Genomic DNA, 20,588 nt, shown 5'->3' with positions numbered 1-20,588 from the left:
TTTTTAATATCTACATATGTACGAGAGGGTATGTATTTCAGAGCATTCATTCTCTAACTATAATATCAAAACAGCAAATGGAGATTTATTTACATCAACAAAAATCATTTATTAAAACTAAATAGACAAAATCAATTAAGTGTTATTTTATTTTATATCTACAAAACATTTTCAAAAACTTCTGTTTTCGCAACCGCCACAGTTTGTGCTTTTGTCTATTTTAAATAAAAAGTATTTATAAATCAAGTGTTAAATTTTAAGACATTAACGAGAAATGTAAAATATGTACTACCTCCATTTCGTCCCAATATTCCAATATTGTCCGATTCAATCGACGTTTCAAAGCAAACGAATGTTCTTTTGGAAGACTTCGGAGCTCAGATGCGATAAAGTTGCCAAAACATGCATGTTCATCATTTTTATTCTTCATTATTTGTTTTGAAGGCGGATTTTCTTCTGAAGGTTTAGTTCTAGCATAACACCGGGTATCAAATGTTGGCTGAGGTGTTGGTGTTGAAATAGGTGTTGGTGTTTCCAATGTTTGAGAACTTTCTTGTTTTATAAAACTAGAAGAGCATTGGGAGAACTCATAGTTTTTGAATGATTCCAGCGTAGAACGCGATGCTGTCGTTAATTCTGAATCAAAGTTAAGTATGGAATTTTCCTTAAAAAAAAAAAAACAAAAATGGTTATAAATACTCGTAGGTGTACATATTTTAATATTTGGTTTGATTCTTAGTGCTTGAAACCCGAGCTAGAAATTGAGAATCTCTCTAAACGCACACAAGGCCTAGTCCAATCTATGTAAGTTATTTATTTAAGTTTTTAACTTCAACTTCAGTAGTACCCGTAGCATTATGGTTAGTGCGTTGGACTGTCGCGTGGAGTTGGAGGAATACGTTGCTGGTCTGTTTCATCAACGCTTTAGCGAGAGAACTTCGTTCGAATGACATAGCCCCACCAAACAACAGAAACCTGACAAATACAGAAATTGACCAACATTTACAACAGCTGGACGAAACAAAAAAACGAACGACGGAACGGACAATATCAAAGTACAAAGAAGGGGACCAAATGGACGCTTACAGTAACGCGACTATCGACACACTACGTAGGCACAAGAGTGGCTTGCTGACAAGACTCAAAAACTTGTACAGACGACTTGCAGACCCACACGACTTGGAGGTTAGGACACTGAAGTCGTCAATAAAAAATGTCAATCTGTTGATTAAGGAAAACTACAGGCTATCAATTAACAAGTACTGGGACCGCAAGATCCGGTCAGTTAATTCGAGTGACCCTAGTATGTTCCCCAAAATCAACAAGATATTCAGGAAAAAAAACGATAATGACCTTCCGTGTCTTAAACTCCAAAGAACTGAAGAGAACAGAGACGTACTCATGACAGCGCAAATAGATCCAGAGGAAGCCATCTTTGACGATGAATTTTACATAATTGAAAATCCGAAGGAAAAAGTGAAGGCGGTGGGAGCTGCTTTCCAGCAAGTGTACAAAGTGAATGTTACCATTCGCTCCAACCACGACCTGGAAAACAGAGCCCTACTTAATCACTTTTACCTTCGAAATGATATGACACAATGGCGATCTGAGAACCGCGGTTTCATGCGGTTCAATAACGATTCCTTGGCAAATGCCATAATCGCCGAGCAAACCTGTCAAAGTCCCTTGTTAGTGACGAAGGTTGAGCTTCAGCTCATCTTCAATTCAATAAAAAACAAAAAGTCAGCAGGCGTCGATGTACTAAGACATTTACCGATGGAAGCAATTGACATATACACCACGCTCTTCAATAATGTACTGAATAATGCATATTATCCAGTGCATTGGAAGACCGCTGTGGTTCATCCTCTCCTGAAAAAGGGAAAGGACAACTCCAACCCGTCAAATCTTCGGTCGATAAGTCTTCCGAGCATCAGCATTCTGTTCCGGACTCCGTTGGCTGGGGCCACGATGCAAGAGAATTCTAATACCCTCAACCTTTCGGGCCGTTCTGTACGAAATTAGATCGTCGGCGTACGCAATTGCCTTTGTAAGACTACCTATCAGATCGCTGGTGTAAATGCTGAAGAGAATCGGCGAATTCCCCGCTCCCTGTTGAAGACCATTTTTAATTGAGAATGTTGTGGTAGAAGTTACGTTGCCACTTTTGACAACAAACTTTCTACCGTTAAGCATATAAAGTATATACAACAATGGCTTGCTTATGCCAAGCCTGCTCATTTTAGGTACAGACCCTCTAACCATACGGTGTCAAAGGCCTTTTCCAAATCAACTAGAACAGCACCTGTGCATTGTTGTTTTGATTTATTCCATTGGGTATCAGAACCGAGTTTAGACGCAGCATGAATTGTGTCATGACCCGCCTTGAACCCAAACTGTTTATCTGGAATAATTTTGTTGTCCGCAGCCCACTTAGTCAGAGCCCTATTAATGATCTTTTCGAAGACTTTTCTGATGCTCGGAAGAAGACTTATCGACCGATGATTTGACGGGTTGGAGTTGTCCTTTCCCTTTTTCAGGAGAGGATGAACCACAGCGGTCTTCCAATGCACTGGATAATATGCATTATTGAAGAGCGTCGTGTATATATCAATTGCTTCCATCGGTAAATGTCTTAGTACATCGACGCCTGCTGACTTTTTGTTTTTTATTGAATTGAATATGAGCTGAAGCTCAACCTTCGTCACTAACAAGGGACTTGGACAGGTTTGATCGGCGATTATGGCATTTGCCAAGGAATCGTTATTGAACCGCATGAAACCGCGGTTCTCAGATCGCCATTGTGTCATATCATTTCGAAGGTAAAAGTGATTAAGTAGGGCTCTGTTTTCCAGGTCGTGGTTGGAGCGAATGCTAACATTCACCTTGTACACTTGCTGGAAAGCAGCTCCCAAAGCCTCCACTTTTTCCTTCGGATTTTCAATTATGTAAAATTCATCGTCAAAGATGGCTTCCTCTGGATCTATTTGCGCTGTCATGAGTACGTCTCTGTTCTCTTCAGTTCTTTGGAGTTTAAGACACGGAAGGTCATTATCGTTTTTTTTCCTGAATATCTTGTTGATTTTGGGAAACATACTATTGTCACTCGAATTAACTGACCGGATCTTGCGGTCCCAGTACTTGTTAATTGATAGCCTGTAGTTTTCCTTAATCAACAGATTGACATTTTTTATTGACGTCTTCAGTGTCCTAACCTCCAAGTCGTGTGGGTGTGTAAGCCGTCTGTACAAGTTTTTGAGTCTTGTCAGTAAGCCACTCTTCTGCCTACGTAATGCGTCAATAGTCGCGTTTCTGTAAGCGTCCATTTGGGCCCGTTCTTTGTACTTTGGAATTGTCCGTTCCATCGTTCGTTTTATTGTTTCGTCCATCTGTTGTAAATGTTGGTCAATTTCTGTATTTGTCAGGTTTATGTTGTTTGGTGGGGCTATGTCACTCGAACGAAGTTCTCTCGCTAAGGCTTTGGTGAAACGAGGCTAACGCATCTTACTGTAATTGTAAGAGTGCGTTGCAACGTATTCTTCCAATTTCACGCGTTCGTTCGGAATTTGCATTACAGCAGCCAGTCCGCAGTGATCACTGTCGTACTCGACTGTCTGTGAGCAGTTTCGAGGTTGATTACACACTTTGTATGTAACTGTCAGTCTGTTAAAGAAAGGAACCACTTCTTGGATACGATGGCTTTTCAGTAGCCAGCAGGTCGACGCCATATTCAACGCTGTAAAGATTCATCAAATTAAAAAGATGGTTACCTCTGGGATTATTATGTTGATTTCCCCAATCTTCATGTTTTGCGTTCAAATCACCGGCCAAGATGAAATAGTTTTCTTCCAAGCTCAGTTTCAGTTCCCTAAAAAGAATCTCGAGTTCTGAAGCAAAGTAAGTAACCTGTGGAGCTCCAGCCGCATAAGCCGCAATCATATACATCCGCTTCCCTTGAGAGATGCATACAACGCAAACTTCTAGCGCCTTGAGCTTTTGCAATTCATTGTTATATACGACTTTGTAATTAATGCCTTTTCGTATAAAGAGACCCACACCGCCCCCTTGAGTGGAGTCGGGCCGGTCTCTTCTTACGATATTGTAATTTTTATGAGTCAATTTGTGTTTGTGGTTTAGCTTAGTTTCGCTAGCCATAAACACATCGGGACTGTAGTCTTTCAACAATTGGAACATATTGGCTCTTCGTTCAATCCTAATCAGTGAATTTACATTCACAGCTAGGACTTTAAGGCGCGTCTCCAGCAGCGCGCCCATTATGGTCTAAATTGCGCCAGGCCAGGCAACAAAGAGTAGAGATGATCTACCCTTTTGCCTTGCTCCTTATTATCTGACTTTGCAGTCCGGTTAGTTGACCTTGGATGCTCAACAACAAGGCTACAATGTCAGGCTGCACCTCTGGTGCCTTAGGCACAGGGGCCTTTGGGGTAACCGTAGGTTGAGAATGTCTCGTGTTCCCATTCCCTGACACCATTTGGGCGTAGGAAAATTTGGGATCCACGAATTTTTGTGTTGGAGCCTGTCGAACTGTTCGACTTCTTTCGGCTTTTTGGCTGGCCTGTTTTTGCTTAATTTCTTGGACCTTAGGGCAACCCCTATAACTAGCCGGGTGCCCTTGGTTTCCGCAAAGGACACACTTGAGCAGGGTCAAATCCTCAACCCGCTCATTCCCCAGCTTGCACTCTCCTTCTTTGTGGATTTCTCCGCACCTGACACAACGCAACTGCATATTGCAGTTGGCATTGGCATGGCCAAACCTCTGGCAGTACATTGTAAAATGGCGTCGTGCCTTTATAATGTATCCCAGCGTGCAGCTTGATGGTCGAGAGATTTGATTTTCTTCACACTCTCAAAACTGCTTTGGGGCGATAATGTTACCAAGAACATTGGCAGCCTATAACCCTATCGCCTGGACTTCACCATAGTGAAATGCTTAACCCCGATAAAATCGAGATCGTCCTTGGCTTTTTGACTGAGCTCAGCTAAGAGATCCTCTGGTTCCCTGCAGGAACTTATGCCCTTCAGAAGGACCGTCTTGAATTTTTCGCTCTTAGGCGTGTTGCTGAAGAACTCAGCGGTGGCCTGTTTGAGCACGCCTTTAAGTAAATTGTATTCGGCCAGTGAGAAGCAGTGAGTTGGCCCTCCCCACTTTGTTTGGGCTATACTTCTTCATTTTCCTCTTTTTGATAGTTGCTGCTGCTTCTATCCACTGGTCTGATGTCTGACCAGATGTTGTTGCTGTTGTTTGTGGTACTGTTACTGGCACCACCGTAACATCAATCTCATTACTTCTTTGAAACGGATTTGCATGGATGCAACTAGTTTTTCAGTGTAAGAACTACTTACATTATTTCAATGGAGTAATAAATCGTTATTCAAGTTGGCCTTATTTCGAATATCGTGGGTGCTTATTTTTTTCGAGTGCATCCTAAAAATTTTAATGTCAGGGCTTTGGGGTGGAGTTCGTTCTTGGTATGGGTATTATATACATAAGAGCTACAAACGCGCGGTATGTGCGGAGTGATTGGGGTCAATATCTTCCCGGAGGTAGTGGTCGTTTGAAATACCCAGCATCTCGGCACTTACTTCTAAATTTTTTTTGAGTATATGCACACAAACTGATTCAGGGGTGGAATCGGCTAAGGTGATTGTTGATAAATGACAATGAAAATGATCGAATTTGATCCACGTAAGGTGATAGTCAAATTGATAATTAAAAACCTGTCACAACAAAAATGTGATAGTCATTTTCAAATATGTTTATTCCGATTAGAGCTACCAGACGCTCACACAAACGACTGGAAAATTTTCTTAGTTCGCTTTAAAAAAAAACACATTCTTATGGCATTGAATTAAGAATTTTATTGAAACAGAGCCAATTTCATACTTTTAACGATCAAGGCTTCTTTGGATCGTTGTTCGACTTCTGGAAGTTTGTTTCCAAATTTCACGTGGAAACTAATTATCAACTTCCTTTCACTCACGGTAAATTCCTTTTTTTGATACATTTTTCTTGTTTTAATTTCGCGAAACTCAAAAAACAATGGGCAGTCAGACGACATAAGGGACTTGAAAGCGATCAAAATGTACCACTATTTGCACAGGATGTAATTAAACATTTTTATAAACTAAACACAAACTTTTGTATAACAAAAATTGCAATTTTTTTCTTTTTTGTATTTGTCTAAACAAAAATAAAAGTATTGAATTTATTTATTTATAAATCGATATTTTGAAAATTGTTTTTTGAAACGCACTTACCGTTCCCGAGCTATAGTTCTCTTTTTTCCAAAAGATTTATCGCTGTACGCAAACTTTTGTGTAACACTGTAGATACTTATTTAATCTTAAAAGTAATAATGTCACATAATAGGCCCGTTCGCGTATTTTCTGCACTAAAATTCCTAAAAAGGGATATTTTAAAGAGTAAGCGAACGGGAAAACAATACATTTTTCACATAATATTACTAGTCTAAGAGCCAGCAACAGAAAAAGTAACGTCATTTCTTTAAGAAAATATTTGGTCTCATTGTATAGTCTGAATATAAATAAACATTAAAATAATTGTCTGCCACTTCTCCGTTGGTGGGGAGGGCGTTGGTAAGGGGTTAAAGGGGTAAAAAAAACTAGGACAAAAACGTGATATCATTAAAGCTGATTTTTGGTGTGTTGACGCTAAATAATATATTATGTAACATATAAAAAAGGCAGACAATTTGGGTGGTACGAAGATTTTGGCAGACTTAGGGGAAGGTTGAGAAATTAAGTGGCTAATTACGCCATTTCATTAAGCTTGAAAAAGGTGTTAAAATTTTTAAAATGTTATTATAATCCTACAAATATTGTAGGACAAATATTGCGAGCCGAAAACCCCGCAGACATAAAAACACAAAAAAAAAGTTTTATTAGTAAAACAAAATTAAAACAAATGAACAAATTTAACTTTTCAAAGAAATCAGGTTTTTACTTTCAAATATTTTATTCTCCATTCTATTCCACATCGTAATTGTTGAATGGAACATCAGGAGTGCTTCCATCGTCATCACTATCTTCATTCTCTTCATTATCTGTCAAAATAATTTGGTAAAAATTTGCAATTATTTTATAAAGTAAAAATGTTTTGTTCCATCCATACTCAGTTGGATGTAATCGAGTGGGGGTTTTTAAATGAGCATTTCTCCATAGGCCGCTAATGTATTGTGATCTTAAGAGTTGCTGATGTAGTTCCGACTGGCATGGTGGTAGATTTGAATCATCAACATTTTTAAACTTTTTACTAAACGCCTCATTTACGTCCTTTGACTTAAACGTTTGCGTAAACATTTCAAACCTTACCTCATTGACGGTTTTTACATCCCTCACATTATACAACCGGCAGATGAAATTTTCCAAAACTAAAAAAAGTTCATTTATTTTAGAATCAAACAAATTATAATTGGCAGTTTTTAGAATGCTTCTTGATACTCAGTATTTTTACAAAGAAAGGTCTATTTTTCCCCTTTTTGAAAAATGCTGGATTGTAGTCACAACCGGTCATTGCTTGAAACCCAGGTAGGGCTTTTGAAATAGTCTCACCCAAATTACCGTATAATAAGGTGACATCAATGTACCTTCGATTGTTGCCAGTACCAACATCCAACCAAATATTTAACGAATGGCTCAAGTGGTCCATATTTCCTAGCATTACAATAAGAATGTCAGTGTCTGAGCACTTGATAACATTGTTGGCCTTGAAGTTAATGTTGCAAATGTGATAAACTATTTTTGTATCAGCTTCTTCATGAGGCTCACATGATAATAGCTCATCAATAGATTTTTCTACACGATCATTTACAACTTTATAAGAGTAGCATTTATCGAAATTCAAATTAATTATTTTATTTCCAATGAATGGAGCCACTTCATCAGTCTCCCAGTGTGAGATTAAAAATCGTACAAGAGCTGTTTTAAAGTTTGCCTTTCGGAGTTCCTTCACAAAATCGGAAGGTCTGACCTGATCTGATCCTGTGATAACGTAGGCACGATCTGCAAACGTTCGTTATCTTTAATGGATGGTGAAAAGTATTGATCGAAAACAAGATCAATCCGCAATGCACTAAACCGTGTAACCATTTGAAGAATTTTTTTTGATACCATACCAAATGTTTTGGTTAAATACAACATGAAAAAGCCGTCCAATATGACAATATCAATATTCGGTGGTGGGTGACTCACTACTCGTTTCTCCAATAGCTTCATGAGAGTTGACTTTTCAGTCTTGCACATTGATCCATCTAGGTGACACATAGACATAGGTATAGGTGTTAGAGGATATGACAAGATCTTTGCTATATCTATTTTTTCTTCCATCGAAACTCCAAGCATTCGGCCGAACAAATCTCGCTGCATCTTCACTTCCTGCATTTTGCTACCAATTTTAATTAACTTTTTATTTGATGTAGCAGAAAAGTTAGAAATTACAATTCTTTTCATAGGTTTCTCAAATCTGTCGTCGGCTGCCGCACAATCCGAAATAAAATTTTCACGTAACCTTTGCCCTGTTTGTTCGATGTTCATTTGTTTTAATTTCTTTTTACTAATACATTTTTTTTGTGTTTTTATGTCTGCCAGGGTTTTCGGCTCGCAATATTTGTCTGCCTTTTTGATTATAGGATTATAATAACATTTTAAAAATTTTAACACCTTTTTCAAGCTTAATGAAATGGCGTAATTAGCCACTTATTTTCTCGACCTTCCTCTTAGTCTGCCACCATCTTCGTACCACCCAAATTGTCTGCCTTTTTGATATGTTACATAAAATATTATTTAGCGTCAACACACCAAAAATCAGCTTTAATGATATCACTTGTTTGTCCTAGTTTTTTTACCCCTTTAACCCCTTACCAACGCCCTCCCCACCAACGGAGAAGTGGCAGACAATTATTTTTATGTTTATTTATATTCAGACTATACAATGAGACCAAATACTTTCTTAAAGAAATGACGTTACTTTTTCTGTTGCTGGCTCTCAGTCTATACTGTCTTGTTGCTGTTCTTAGAAGCAATTTATTTAATTTATTTGAATTTCTATCAAATTTGAAAATTTTCACAAATCAGCCTAAAGAAATTTCTTTGGCTAAAATTCGCAGGTTGGGGAAATATTTTACTCTCTCGTGAGCGCTCTCTTTTACGAAAAACTACTAAATTTGTAAGTACGCGAACAGGATTTGGTTAGATTTCGTATTTTTTCGTAAAATTGGTCTGTTTTAGGAGGGTACGCAAACGGACCTAATGTATTTTATGTAAACTTAAATTCATGATTAAATGAGCTTTTCCTATAATAATACTTTTTGTTTTTGATCTTTGTTAAAGTGAAAGAAGTACTTCTTAATGTTCTTCCCATGTTTTAATATCAATGAATATAAATTTTAAATTGTATTAACAACTTCCCAATGTTCAATTTTTAGTTTCCTAAAAATTACAAGCAATATAATTTTTAATAATTGTCTTACCATTTCATTAGACGCATTGTGATGATTTCTTTTCTTGCTAATGAATTGCATCAAATGAAAAAATCTCCACAATATTTTTGGTACTTCGTCTGTGCCCTCAGATTTCTTTTTAGCTATTTTATTCAAGTTGCATTTATAAGTGACCCTTAGGTTCTGCCACTTAAGTCGACAATCACGCCAATCATAGTCTTCGCCTAGTTCCATTGCCACTGCTTGCCACGATTGAGGCCTTGCAATACGATAGTTTGTGTTGCCAACGTCCCATAGTTCGGGTCGGGTTTTTACATTATAAATAAGTTCTCTTATTTTATCATCTGGCCAATCGCCAGTCAATTCTCTTCTTGTACGTTGTTTCTTCTTCCTCCATTTATTTTTGTTGTCCATAGTTAATTTGTATTTCTTCAGGCAAAGTTAAAAAATCATTAAACGTATGACATAACAATTAATAAATTGTAAAAATCAAACTTAAAAGTTAAAAGACGCCGCCCGCCACAGCAGCAGATTGCCAGCCACTTATGAACTGAGAACAACTACTGGCAAAGGCAATTGAGTCAATTGCAAACGTAAAATGATGTGACACAACTGTCAATATTTGGCTTTGTGCCATATGTTATTTTCTGTGTGACAGTTCTTGCCATATGTGTAGCTATTGAATTTTTATACCTATATACAAAAATAACTGACAGATAAATTGACTGCCGAATGAAGTATTTAGTTTAATGTTGATGATGAAATTTCAAGCCTACCAAACGTGTGGCTGCAACACAGGGATAACAAATAATTTAAAAAAAGTTATCGCCCGAGCAGGGACTTGAACCCTGGACCGTTGGATTAAAAGTCCAACGCTCTACCGACTGAGCTACCCGGGCACCTGATTTTACGGGTTCTAAATGGTCTATATATTCTCATTGCAATATTCCTTGCCAACAATGATGGTATGCCGTTCAGGTCTGAATTGATAAGGAGCTAAAATATTGACAACTATAAGTTGACAACAGATAGGCCGACAACATGTGTAATGATGCCGAATGTCTATGTGTTTCGTCCTCGGACGATTACTTTTATTAGACGCAAGATGAATAGCACACTGACTATCACAAAAAAGTTGCAAAGATGAATCAGTTCCTGTCCGCATCCCCTCTTGAACTGTAGTTCCCATTGAAACGTATTCAGCCGCGGTAGTAGACAAAGCAACAGTTGCCTGCTTTTTTGAACACCACGATATTGCGTCACCTTGATAACCAATAATTTCGCCATTTCTGTTCCGGTTGTAACACAATTTGATTTTCGAAGTTCCCTTCAAATACCTAAGAATTCTGTTAGCTGCCAACCAATGTTCTTTGCCCGGGTTATTGTTGAATCTGCTTAAGAAATTAACCGAGTAGCAAATATCGGGACGACTGATTTGGGCCGCGAACAACAAACTGCTAATTAACTCCTGATAGGGTACTTTCGCCATTTCACTTTTAGCATCTTCTGATTTTGGGCAGTTGTCCTTGCTCAATTTAACGTTCACATCCATTGGACTTGAAACCGGATTGCAATTGTTCATTCCAAATATACTCAGCATCTTCAAAATATATTGCTCTTGATTATGCAAAGTTTTCCAGACCCTCTATTGTATTCTAACGTCATACCCCGAAAAGAATCAACTTTGGAAAGCTCTTTCATGTGTAATTTTGATTTTAAGTTAAGATACCTCAAGGTCTTTTGAAAAATTAAAAAGTCGTCTAAATAGATACATGGACTGATCGTGATTGTTGCAAATTAAATTCTTTAAAAGCTTTACTTAATTTGAGATTCCATGTTCTCGAGGACTTTTTCAGTCCATAAATAGATTTCTTTAACTTTAAGACTTTATTTTTAGGAATATCTAAACCTTCAGGGGGGCAATATAAAAACTTCTTGAGATAACTCATTTTGAAGAAACGCTGTTACTGCATCTAGTTGCTCGATTTGAAGATCCATTTTCGCCGCAAGTGACAAAAGATACCGTAATGCGCTGTATCTAATGACCGGAGAATACATTTCATAGAAATCGATCCCCTTCCGTTGTGCACACTGCATAGCCCTTAGCAACTAGCCTTGGTTAATAGCGAATAACATCACTTTTGTCATCTTTTTTTGTTTTGAATACCCATTTAGAACCTAGCACTTTCTTCCCAATCGGAGTATTTACTTCTTCCCAAGTCTCGTTTCAAAAGACTTGAACTCTTCACTAATCGCCTTCTTCCAGCTCGATGCGCCTGATCTCGAAATTGCTTCACAATAGGTCGAAGGATCATCATCTTCACCGATTTCTTCATTCACAAACGTTACATAGTTTTTGAAATTCTTGGGCTTAGGTTCTCGATTTGAACGCCGCACAGGACCAACGATGACATCCCCACTAGATAATGAATAACTTGGTGGAATATAATTTGATCTAACGTCAACATCGGATCCACCACTTGACATCTCAGCATCAACCTACTCTTCTTTAAAATCTTCAGAATTATCGTCCTCAGTGCCAGCAGCACCCTCAGCAATACCATCATCACAAACAGCAACATCAACAGCGCATAGGTTCTCCTTAGCTTCAGAAGTTTCAACAACCTTGGTAGCAAGTTCAGCAACAGGCTCAGGATTTATTCCTAAATTCACCACTAAATTCTGACCTATGATTAAATCAAAAGAATTAGAACAGGGTTTCAAATCATGTACCTCATGAAAACGCTGGTCATCGAGAAATTTCACTTCTCTAGTGATATATGTATATCTTTCTGTTGGCTGGGTTGTACATCCTGTACCCTTTTGAATAAAATGATGCATTTAATTGATTTAGCATCAAACTTTAATCTTTTCTGCTTCGGGACCATCACCATCCCAATCCAACCAAAGGCTCTCAAATGAGACAAATCGATTTTTGCGCCAACCCAAACTTCTTCTGGACAACGATTTTTGAGAGTTTTTTTTGCATCTCTGTATTTAGGAACTCGGTTTCATTATCTGAGCGAAAGATTTTTGTTTTTTTCTTCATTTGATTTTCCACCATGTTTTTGAAAACTAAAAAGTGTTTTGCAACTTCACTTTTTGTCTTCATTGCATACACGAACACCTTTTTGGAATAATCATCCAAAAATAACAAATAATATCTGGCTCCTCCAAGCGATACTTTTTCATTAGTCCAGCGACATCCGAATGAATTAGCTGCAGGAAATCAGTCGTAGTTGTTGTTGATAATTTGAAACTGCGCCTGCACTGTTTTCCTTCACAGCATGCGTGATGCAATTTTTCTCCACATCGTTGGAACCATCTGCCTTTTCTAATTTTCGTAAGACCTCAGCATTTGGATGTCCCATCCGTCTGTGCCACAAACTCTTGTTTTCAAATTCACCTACTACCTTAGCAGTATCTGTAGTAGGAATATTTAATTAATAAACTTTATCGGTTTCAGTAGCCGATGCGAAAATAGTTTGCTTGCTATCAAGAATTGTACATCCATCTGCATCGAACCTCTGTTTTCATTTTTGACTAATGGACATCAAATTGAAGCATATTTCGGTAACTTGAAGAACATCACGTACAAGCACCTTATTAACAGCACCGCACATCAACATCTTTATATCACCTTTGACAGCAACCTCCAGCTTTGATTCGTCCGTCAGCGTAACAAAATCCATCGAAGAACTCTTCATGTATTTATCAAACTCTTCGACACTGTTTGTCATGTGCGACGATGCACCAGAGTCCACAAACCATGATTGACTGGATTCTTGAACAGAATACGATGAAAATAAATACAGCAAAATTTCCATGTGTCGATTTGTTTGGAAAATCTTTCTTCACATGTCCAACAGAACCACATCCAACAAATTTTACTGATTTTGTTTTCTTCTTAGGTTTGCCCTTGGACTTAAACACTGCCATCGCTTGACTGACGAGAGCACCACCATTATAGCAATCAAAATCTTGCAGCAACTTTGAATTTATTGAATCTGCAGTGATCTTGATTCCACTGCTTTCAATTGCCATAGTCATTGGCTGGAATTTCTCTGACAAACCACTCAGCAGTAAGCTGCCAATCCACTCATCATCCACTTTTATTTTAATGGAATTCAATTTGAGTAGTTCCGATGATTTTGTTGACGTACTCTGATATTGATGAGCAGTTATCTAGACGAGTTGTGGTCAGTTCTCTCAAAAGTCCCACCCTTCTGGTGATTTTCGGGTTTAACCTCAGATCCTTGGACAGACTTTTACAAGTCATTCGACATGAGGTAATTCTCAACCGCGAATTTCCAATTGTCGTAGTTTTCACGACCTTTAAAGCGTTCTTTTGCTGGCAAATCGCTCGTCTTTTTTTTGGGACTACACAAATCGAAAATCACCCCTATCACAGAGTCCCTCGTAGCGAGTCCCCGAAAATTGTGTTACGCTACGAATACGAATACATTTACATCATAAGCCCCGAACGAATTCAAGAAAGCATTGGCACACAGAAATACTAATTTCGGAGTTTTAAAATCAGCTGATATGCGTCAAAATAAGAAAATTAAATAAAAGTTCGTTTTTCATCTTTCGATTTGTTCTTGTTTTTATTTGTTTTTGTATTTAAAAATTGATAGTATTGTCGTTGCAATCTTTGCAATAGGTAAATGAAGAAAATACACGAAGACTGGATGAATCATATGATTGACGCGAAGTGGTTGAAAGACGCCGTGGATCATTTCTCACATCAACTACATACGTCTGATGACATCGAAACATCGGCAAGTTGGTTCTCTTCACAAGGTTCATTTGATTCTAAAGGCTTGGAAGAATTTTCAAATCCAAAAGATTGTGGATCTTTTATTCCGCTGGTCAAAGTTTCAAGGCCATTCAGTCTTATGACACCTTCTTCGAGGCTGCTACAAAAATGCATTCTATTTGCTCTCCCACCTGTAGCTTTGAATTCTTTTTTGTTCTCAACCATTTTCCTCTTGATTTGTGCCTTCCAATCTAACCACACTTAAGAATTAAATTAAATTATAAAAAAGTTTGGACTAATTTATTCAATTTACTTTTTTCCAGCTAGAGGTGTCCTTACAAGGTGGGCCTTTAACTATTTAACTCTATTTTTACTGCCTCCCAAAACGAATTTACTTCCTCCTTAGGGATTTTTGAAAATCCTTGGGCAATTTCAAGTTTTTCTTGAAGACTTTTCATAAAGCCTTTCGAATTGAATTTTATTTGTGATAACTTTATTTGCCCTTCAAAAAAAAAAATAAAAAAAACATACGTAAACACTTTCACATTAAAACAATAGTAAAACTTACATGATTCTTTTCATATATTTTATTTTTTTTAATTTATTTTCTCAAGCTTAATTTTTTGTTCGTTTTATAAACTCCGATCAAAATAATTGTTCGTAGAAAAAACTGCCAAACTTCTTATTCATTCGGGTCTAGTGATACCAATTTTCACGAACTCCGAATTTCGTAACAAATTTTTTTAGTACGACGGGACCAATGATAGAATTATTCGGGGTTCGTACTAAGAATCTATTACGACGGGGCCTGTGATAAGGCTGAATATCAAAACAAATTAATTTAAAGTATACTTTCTTCACTTATCTTTAATATTTCCTAAATTCTGGGCCCATAACCTGTTGAAAGGCGCATATTATTCTGTAAATAATCTTCAAGAACATAAAAACACGTCTAGACAATTTGAATTTGAAAGAAGAAAAAAACAGTTTTATTTCAGCAGAAAAACAATGGTGCCAAGTGCACATAAAAATAAGTTTTTCTATTAAAACAGAATGATGCCAAAACAACAGTTTGGTTTTTGGTTTACGACCACATTTCGTCATAATTTTCTTACTTGGTCGCATGGTCATTTCTTATTCCACTTGGTCCTATTTTTAAAGAAATTGAAAAAAACTCGACTCTATTCTTAAAAATAAAATGCAAGCCTAAAGTAAAGTAAATGTATTTAATTGATCGCACCCCATAACAAATGCAAGATCATGGCATTCATTTATTTGACAATTTATTGACAGATGGCTCAACATCACAAAAATATCTCATCTCAATATCAAAAGTTATGGAAAAAAATTACATGTCAGAATTTTGGGAAAATGTCGGTTATCATTAAACGGTTTAAACGAATATTGTTTTCGAAATTTAGGTAAGTTCGTATTTTGTTTATAAAATGTCTTTTATTTGGTTCCGTATTTCTGCTGCTATGTTTGAAAGTTGATTTAAATTGCTAGCAGCAACTTCATGCTCATCTCCTTCAATTGTTTCCACAACCGGCACATCTGGCACAGCAAACTTTTTGCAAATATTGTGCAATGCAGCACAAACATTTGCAATTTGGATACATTTTTCAGGTGAATAATGGAGTTGCCTTGCTCCGAGAATGCATCTAAACCTTGATTTCACAACGCCTATCGTCCTTTCAACAATATTCCTGCATTTTGAATGAATCGTATTAAAATGCTCTTCTCGACCTCCTTCTTGCGCAGTTCGGTAGGGAGTCATCATCCACGGTTCCAGAGTGTACCCAGAATCACCTAAACCAATTATAAAACATCAAACGTTTTGAGTGAATTTAGCATCTACGTACCCAATAACCAACTTCTCCTATCACCATCATTCCATTTCTGCTCAAGGTTTCTGCGATATGAGCTTAAACTGAAGACAAATGAGTCATGGGACGCTCCTCCATACCGGGCGTCAATAGCGCGGATTCTCATTTTGTAATCACAGACCTATGGAAAGTAAAAAGAATTGCTTATGAAGAGTGTATATTGTCAAAAAATGTACACCTACGCTATATTGGAATAGGTGGTAGATACTTACGATCATTGCGTTGATACTGTGGTCACCTTTCCTATTGAAGTAAAGATGCTCATTTACTGCTGGTCTTATAATTTTGATGTGCGTTCCATCTACACAACCGATAATGCCAGGAAACCCAAATTTTTCATAAAAATGTTGTTTGCTTGCAGTCTTTTCTTCTTCCGTCGATAAAAAGGATATAAACTTTGGGCAAAGAACATTTTCCATGACTGTCAATATTTTTGAGAGGGTGACCGACAAAGTTGGTTGTGCCATACCAACAAGGAAGTCCTGTCCGGTTCCTCTTTGGTAGCCACCCTCGGCCAGAAACCGAAGTGTTCCAGCTAATTTCAATACATTTGGTATGTATGTAGATTTGAAACTTGGAAGGTGAGGATCGATCTCTTCTAATACATATTTGAATGCGTCCTTGTTCAAACGATAAAGAACCTTGAACCTGGCAAATATTTAAGGAGTTTTTTTTTAATACTAGATGGAAAGGATTTCACTTTACTTACGTTGAACTCGGAAGGCTCATTGGGTTCGATGAATCTCTTAAAACTCTTCTTTTAATACGCATTTCCTCTTCTTCGTTAGTTTGGGATTCATCTTCGCTTTCAAGGAAATAGTCGCAGTAAAAAAACATTTTATAGAATTTATGCAAATTACATTTACTTTTGAAACCTCCTCGACTTTATTTATATTTTGACACTTTTTAATAGGAGTGAAGTTAGTTGCTCCTTTAAAAAATTATCATTTTTCGTTTTTGCCTGGCAACTTTTTTTGCTTTCTATTTTTATTTTCGTATCTTATAATCGCTCTTCACCATGACTTTCGTTTCTTCGAGTTTCGTTTTTTCTGCCGTTCGTTTCGTAATTCATAATAAGGGCCCAGATTGACCAAATTGCGATCGACGCCAGACACGCTTTCAGCATCATGCATGTCCGAACTTTCCGAGGAGCTAACATCGACTTGTACCACTACCTAGTTGAAGCCAAGGTAGCACTTCGGATTTCCAGACCCAAGGCAAAACAGGGAGGTGCTGGGAGAAGGTACAACGTCGAACGGGTACAATTGCAAGAGATCGCCAAATCCTTTTCCGACCGAGTTACAAGTAACGCGAAGTTCTCTGCCAACAACACAATATATCGAAAACCAGTCCCAACGTTGTCAAGATGCAATAAGAGAAGCCGTCTCTGATGTGCTGGGTTTCAAGCAGCCACCAACAAGGAAACCCTGGTTTGATGAGAAATGTCGGCAGGCAAATGCCGCCAAACAACAGGCACGCAAAGCGGGGTGGCGGAAACATCAAAGCAGATCAGTCAATGCTGAGGATATGGATTTACCACTTTTGCAGACTATATAACGGCGACGGCGAACCAAATTCCGATGTCAGGCAGGATGGTCCATTCAACATAGACGACGTATGCCAACAATCCCGTCCTCCCGAATTATACGAAATAAAGAATGCCATATCTAAGCTGAAGTCTAATAAAGCCGCTGCGCTTGATCGGTTGGCTTGAATGTCGAGGTCTTCAAAGCAGCTTGAGATAATTTGGTTTGGAGCATGCACCAACATCTGTAAGATATGGTCGGAAGAAAGCATGCACCATGAATGGAACCTCAGTATTGTTTGCCTGATCCTGAAAAAAGGAGACCCTCTAAACTGCACCAAATATAGATGAATCAGTCTACTTAACATCGCCTATAAAATCTTCTCTGCCATAATATGTGAACGTCTAAAGCTCATCGTCAACAACCTGATAGGTCCTTATCAGTGTGGTTTTAGAACAGGCAAGTCCACGTAACTTTGAGGTAGTCAAGAACTTTGTCTACCTAGGCTCCGCTGTAAACGCAGAAAACCGCTGTTTCTTTGGGCTAAGAAAACAATTGAGTGGTAAAGACTGTCTCGAGGTGTCGCTATATAAGACCCTCATCATCCCCGTCCTGCTATACGGCGTAGAAGCATAGGCTATGACAAAAGCGGATGAAAGCACCTTGGGTCGTTTCGATAGAAAAGTTCTTCGTGTGATGTACGGTCCCTTATGCATCAAAGGGGAGTGGAGGAGAAGATGGAACGACGAGCTATACGGCCTGTACAGCGACAGCCAGACGGGTAAAAGTCCAACGACTAAGATGGCTGGGTCACGTAGAGCGCATGGAAACCAATGCTCCGGCCCGAAAAGTCTTCGAATTTACACCCATAGGACAGCGCAGTAGAGGAAGACCGTGGATCAGGTGGCGCGTACAAGTGGAAAGTGACCTCACCCAACTTGGAGCGCGAAACTGGAGACATCTAGCTAGGGACCGAGCTAGATGGAGAAGTTTGTTGGGTGAGGCCCTAGTTCACACAGGACTGTAGCGCCACCTTAAGTAAGTTATCTAGGTAGGTAGAAATGGCGATACCAAAAACTCGTTTGACCTGTGATTGAAAAGGACAGATTTATAGAGAAGCATCATAGCGATTATGTTAGAGCCATTTTGACGCATTGAGAAAAAAATGATTAGGTCTCTAATCTTTGTCTCGGATAGCTCAAGTTCGTGAAAGAATGCTTTACCAAAGTATTTCATTCTAGTGTTTGCCAAAGCAGGACATTTGCAGAGGTAATGGATTATGGTTTCACTTTCTCTTTTGTCACTACAGCTACGGTAAAAGGTGTTGTAAGAGATACCCAACTTCTCTGCATGAACTCCTATAGGCCAAGGTCCGGTACAAACCGCAACAATCCTGGCTATGTCTTGCCTTGGCCTGCATAGAAGATCGTTTGTACGGGTTTTGTTATAGGTGGGCCATATCTTCCTAGATATAATGCAGTTGGGTAAATTGCTCCACCTTCGGTTTGATTCAGTTTGGTAGATAGAAAAGATTTTACCCTTCATAGCGCCAAGAGGAATGTTAACCATTTCCGCAAGTGAGCTATGAAGGACAGATCCTTGCCTAGCTAGCTCGGAACCCAGATCAGGGTGACACCGAGGTTAATATTCAGGCTCGCAAGCTCATCGCGACATTGCTGGACCAATTTAGATGAGGATATGGCCAAGTTAATGGCTTTGACAGCTGCCTGACTGTCTGTAAAGATAGCCGCATTTCGGTTTGGGTTTTGTTTAAGTATCTTACATGCCTCCCTTATTGCCAGCAGTTCAGCCTGAAAAACGCTAGCAAAGTCAGGAAGCCTAAAGGATTTGGCTACATTTAGGGACTCAGAAAAGATCCCAGAACCAACTCCGCACTCCATATTTGAGCCGTCAGTAAAGATGGTTGTGTCGAAACCTATCGACACGATGTCATCCTCCGAATCTTCTCTGGATGGGAAAATAACCTTAAAACCCTTACTAAGGCTCAAAGTAGGAGTGCAGTAGTCAGTGTCTACCGCGATAATATCTGAGGGAATCAATTTCGTTGTGTTGCTGTGACCATAAGGTTTTGCCAACCAGCAGTTTGATTCCTTCAGCCTAATAGCGCTGTAGGAAACTATGTATTTAATAAAAAGGTCGATTGGTACAAGATCCAAAATAACGTTTAAGGCGTCCGTTGGGCAAGTACGCATGGCCCCTGTGGTGCCCACAAAAGCTGTTCTCTGAACCATCTTTAGCTTATCAATATTATAGGCTTTGCTAAGAGCAGGCCACTACACAATCGAACCATATGTTAAGATTGGACGTACTACAGGTGTATCAATAAAATCATCTTCGACTGAAGTCCCCAGTTTTTGCCGAAAGTTTTTCTGCAGGCGTAGAAGGCAACACAGGCCTTCTTAACCCGTACTTCAATATTTAGTTTCCAGTTTAGTTTAGGGTCGAGTATAACTCCCAAATATTGCACTGGAGGACAATGATAGGATTGGACCGTTAAAACGAAAATTCACTTAAGTTTGTTAAATTACTGCGGATAGCCATAATGCGATTTTGCTCACGTATCTATATGTCAGATTTTACTTATGCGGCGAGCGACTGGAATCGCTCTTACTTAAGCTAACGAATCTGAGAAAAATTGAACGAAACGGAGCTAGACTCCATTATGTTCACTCGTATTGAGATTCTTTGTATTCGCACGTTTACTTATGCGCGCATATGCTAGCTTATGCCTATTATAGTTGGGCCTTCAGATTTGAAGAAGGGTGAGCTACTAGCTTTTATAGGAATAAACTTCCTAATGGGATATCATAAACTAAGCAGCTGGAGCCACTTTTGGAGTGGAAGTGAGGATTTGGGAGTGTCTTTAGTAAGTTAAACGATGAGACGGAATAGATTCGATACGATTCTGAGAAGCTTG

The 20,588-nt window shown here is 38.5% G+C and overlaps 2 protein-coding genes and 1 non-coding gene across 3 annotated transcripts; all 3 read right to left on the bottom strand.

Annotated features, from left to right (window-relative positions):
• Positions 1-93: 93 nt before the first annotated feature.
• LOC129940898 (uncharacterized) lies at positions 94-10,011 on the bottom strand. The gene is made up of 3 exons (XM_056049421.1): positions 9,510-10,011; positions 293-664; positions 94-215 (listed from the first exon to the last, which is right to left on the bottom strand). The coding sequence occupies exons 1-3, from the start codon at positions 9,891-9,893 to the stop codon at positions 159-161; spliced, it is 813 nt and encodes a 270-aa protein (XP_055905396.1). The 5' UTR covers positions 9,894-10,011; the 3' UTR covers positions 94-158.
• Positions 10,012-10,305: 294 nt separating this feature from the next.
• Positions 10,306-10,378, bottom strand: Trnak-uuu (transfer RNA lysine (anticodon UUU)). Its single transcript has one exon. It is a non-coding gene; the product is annotated as a tRNA-Lys (tRNA).
• Positions 10,379-15,520: 5,142 nt separating this feature from the next.
• Positions 15,521-16,640, bottom strand: LOC129942026 (putative nuclease HARBI1). Its single transcript, XM_056050818.1, has 2 exons — positions 16,101-16,640; positions 15,521-16,047 (listed from the first exon to the last, which is right to left on the bottom strand). The coding sequence occupies exons 1-2, from the start codon at positions 16,228-16,230 to the stop codon at positions 15,677-15,679; spliced, it is 501 nt and encodes a 166-aa protein (XP_055906793.1). The 5' UTR covers positions 16,231-16,640; the 3' UTR covers positions 15,521-15,676.
• Positions 16,641-20,588: the final 3,948 nt, after the last annotated feature.

This window comes from Eupeodes corollae, chromosome 1, assembly GCF_945859685.1.
Source record: "Eupeodes corollae chromosome 1, idEupCoro1.1, whole genome shotgun sequence".
NCBI classification, from domain to species: Eukaryota; Metazoa; Arthropoda; class Insecta; order Diptera; family Syrphidae; genus Eupeodes; species Eupeodes corollae.
Note: the sequence above shows the minus strand (reverse complement) of the source record. Positions and strands in the feature narration are given on the sequence as shown.

Coding starts and splice junctions, on each gene's coding strand:
- LOC129940898 (XM_056049421.1), bottom strand. CDS start 9,893: ATGGACAACAAAAATAAATGGAGGAAGAAGAAACAACGTACAAGAAGA. Junction 665..9,509: donor ACAATGCGTCTAATGAAATG/GTAAGACAATTA, acceptor TTTTTTTTTAAG/GAAAATTCCATACTTAACTT. Junction 216..292: donor AATATTGGGACGAAATGGAG/GTAGTACATATT, acceptor TATTTAAAATAG/ACAAAAGCACAAACTGTGGC.
- LOC129942026 (XM_056050818.1), bottom strand. CDS start 16,230: ATGAGAATCCGCGCTATTGACGCCCGGTATGGAGGAGCGTCCCATGAC. Junction 16,048..16,100: donor TAGGAGAAGTTGGTTATTGG/GTACGTAGATGC, acceptor TAATTGGTTTAG/GTGATTCTGGGTACACTCTG.